This window comes from Boleophthalmus pectinirostris, unplaced genomic scaffold (genome assembly GCF_026225935.1).
Source record: "Boleophthalmus pectinirostris isolate CB_2022bp ecotype Guang Dong unplaced genomic scaffold, ASM2622593v1 HiC_scaffold_12, whole genome shotgun sequence".
Taxonomy (NCBI): domain Eukaryota; kingdom Metazoa; phylum Chordata; class Actinopteri; order Gobiiformes; family Gobiidae; genus Boleophthalmus; species Boleophthalmus pectinirostris.
Genome location: NW_026571018.1, coordinates 40,506,951 through 40,509,450, shown reverse-complemented (window position 1 = coordinate 40,509,450; position 2,500 = coordinate 40,506,951). Strand labels below are relative to the sequence as shown.

General features: G+C 43.4%; 1 protein-coding gene across 1 annotated transcript in view; it reads left to right on the top strand.

The window, feature by feature from the left end:
• ccdc15 (coiled-coil domain containing 15) overlaps positions 1 to 2,500 on the top strand; it is a 14,884-nt gene that overhangs the window by 10,709 nt on the left and 1,675 nt on the right. Inside the window, exon 6 of the mRNA XM_055149003.1 lies at positions 2,382 to 2,500. This exon is cut by the window's right edge and continues 106 nt beyond it. Coding sequence (XP_055004978.1) covers positions 2,382 to 2,500 — 119 coding nt within the window. The remainder of the gene's footprint in view (positions 1 to 2,381) is intronic.

The window sequence follows — 2,500 nt, the reverse complement described above, 5'->3', positions numbered from 1 at the left end:
TCACACACACTCCAAAACATCACACACTCCAAAACATCACACACACACCAAAACATCACACACTCCAAAACATCACACACTCCAAAACATCACACTCCAAAACATCACACACACCAAAACATCACATACTCCAAAACATCACACACACCAAAACATCACACACACTCCAAAACATCACACACACACCAAAACATCACACACACACTCCAAAACATCACCACACTCCAAACATCACACACACACCAAAACATCACACACACTCCAAAACATCACACACTCCAAACATCACACACACACCAAAACATCACACACACTCCAAAACATCACACACACTCCAAAACATCACACACTCCAACACACAAACACCAAAACACACACTCCAAAACATCACACACACTCAAACATCACACACACTCACACAAAACATCACACACTCCAAAACATCACACACTCCAAAACATCACACACACCAAAACATCACACACACACACATCCAAAAACATCACACACACTCCAAAACATCACACACTCCAAAACATCACACACTCCAAAAACATCACACACACAAAACATCACACACACCAAAACATCACACACTCCAAAACATCACACACTCCAAAACATCACACACACCAAACACATCCACACACACTCCAAAACATCACACACACCCAAACATCACACACACACCAAAACATCACACACTCCAAACACACACACACTCCAAAACATCACACACACTCCAAAAACATCACACACACCAAAACATCACACACACACCAAAACATCACACACACTCCAAAACATCACACACTCCAAAACATCACACACACCAAAACACACACCAAACATCACACACACCCAAAACATCACACACACTCCAAAACATCACACACACCAAAACATCACACACACTCCAAAACATCACACACTCCAAAACATCACACACACACTCCAAAACATCACACACACTCCAAAACATCACACACACTCCAAAACATCACACACACTCCAAAACATCACACACTCCAAAACATCACACACACACCAAAACATCACACACACTCCAAAACATCACACACACCAAAACATCACACACTCCAAAACATCACATACTCCAAAACATCACACACACCAAAACATCACATACTCCAAAACATCACACACACCAAAACATCACACACACTCCAAAACATCACACACACCAAAACATCACACACACTCCAAAACATCACACACTCCAAAACATCACACACACACCAAACATCACACACACTCCAAAACATCACACACTCCAAAACATCACACACACACCAAAACATCACACACTCCAAAACATCACACACACTCCAAAACATCACACACTCCAAAACATCACACACACCAAAACATCACATACTCCAAAACATCACACACACCAAAACATCACACACACTCCAAAACATCACACACACCAAAACATCACACACACTCCAAAACATCACACACACCAAAACATCACACACACTCCAAAACATCACACACTCCAAAACATCACACACTCCAAAACATCACACACACTCCAAAACATCACACACACTCCAAAACATCACACACACTCCAAAACATCACACACTCCAAAACATCACACACTCCAAAACATCACACACACCAAAACATCACACACACCAAAACATCACACACACACCAAAACATCACACACTCCAAAACATCACACACTCCAAAACATCACACACACACCAAAACATCACACACTCCAAAACATCACACACTCCAAAACATCACACACACACCAAAACATCACACACACCAAAACATCACACACACACCAAAACATCACACACACTCCAAAACATCACACACACCAAAACATCACACACACTCCAAAACATCACACACATCACACACACTCCAAAACATCACACACACTCCAAAACATCACACACTCCAAAACATCACACACACACCAAAACATCACACACACCAAAACATCACACACACACCAAAACATCACACACACTCCAAAACATCACACACTCCAAAACATCACACACACTCCAAAACATCACACACTCCAAAACATCACACACACTCCAAAACATCACACACACTCCAAAACATCACACACTCCAAAACATCACACACTCCAAAACATCACACACACTCCAAAACATCACACACACTCCAAAACCTCACACACTCCAAAACATCACACACACACCAAAACATCACACACACACCAAAACATCACGATGACGTCTGCGCTGAAGGAGCTGGAGACGCTGTTCCTACTGTGGCTCCTGTGGCTCCTGTGGCTCCTGTGGCTCTTGTACTGAGGTGATGTACAGTTGTAGGGAGTATTATCTGTTCCGTGTGTGCAGTCTGAAGCAGCAGAAGGAGCGCTGGCGTCTGGAGGAGGAGCGGCGTCTGGAGGAGGATCTGCTCAGGTCCAAGGCCCTGGAGAGTCTGGAGCAGAGGGAACACCAGGTCCTACACACCC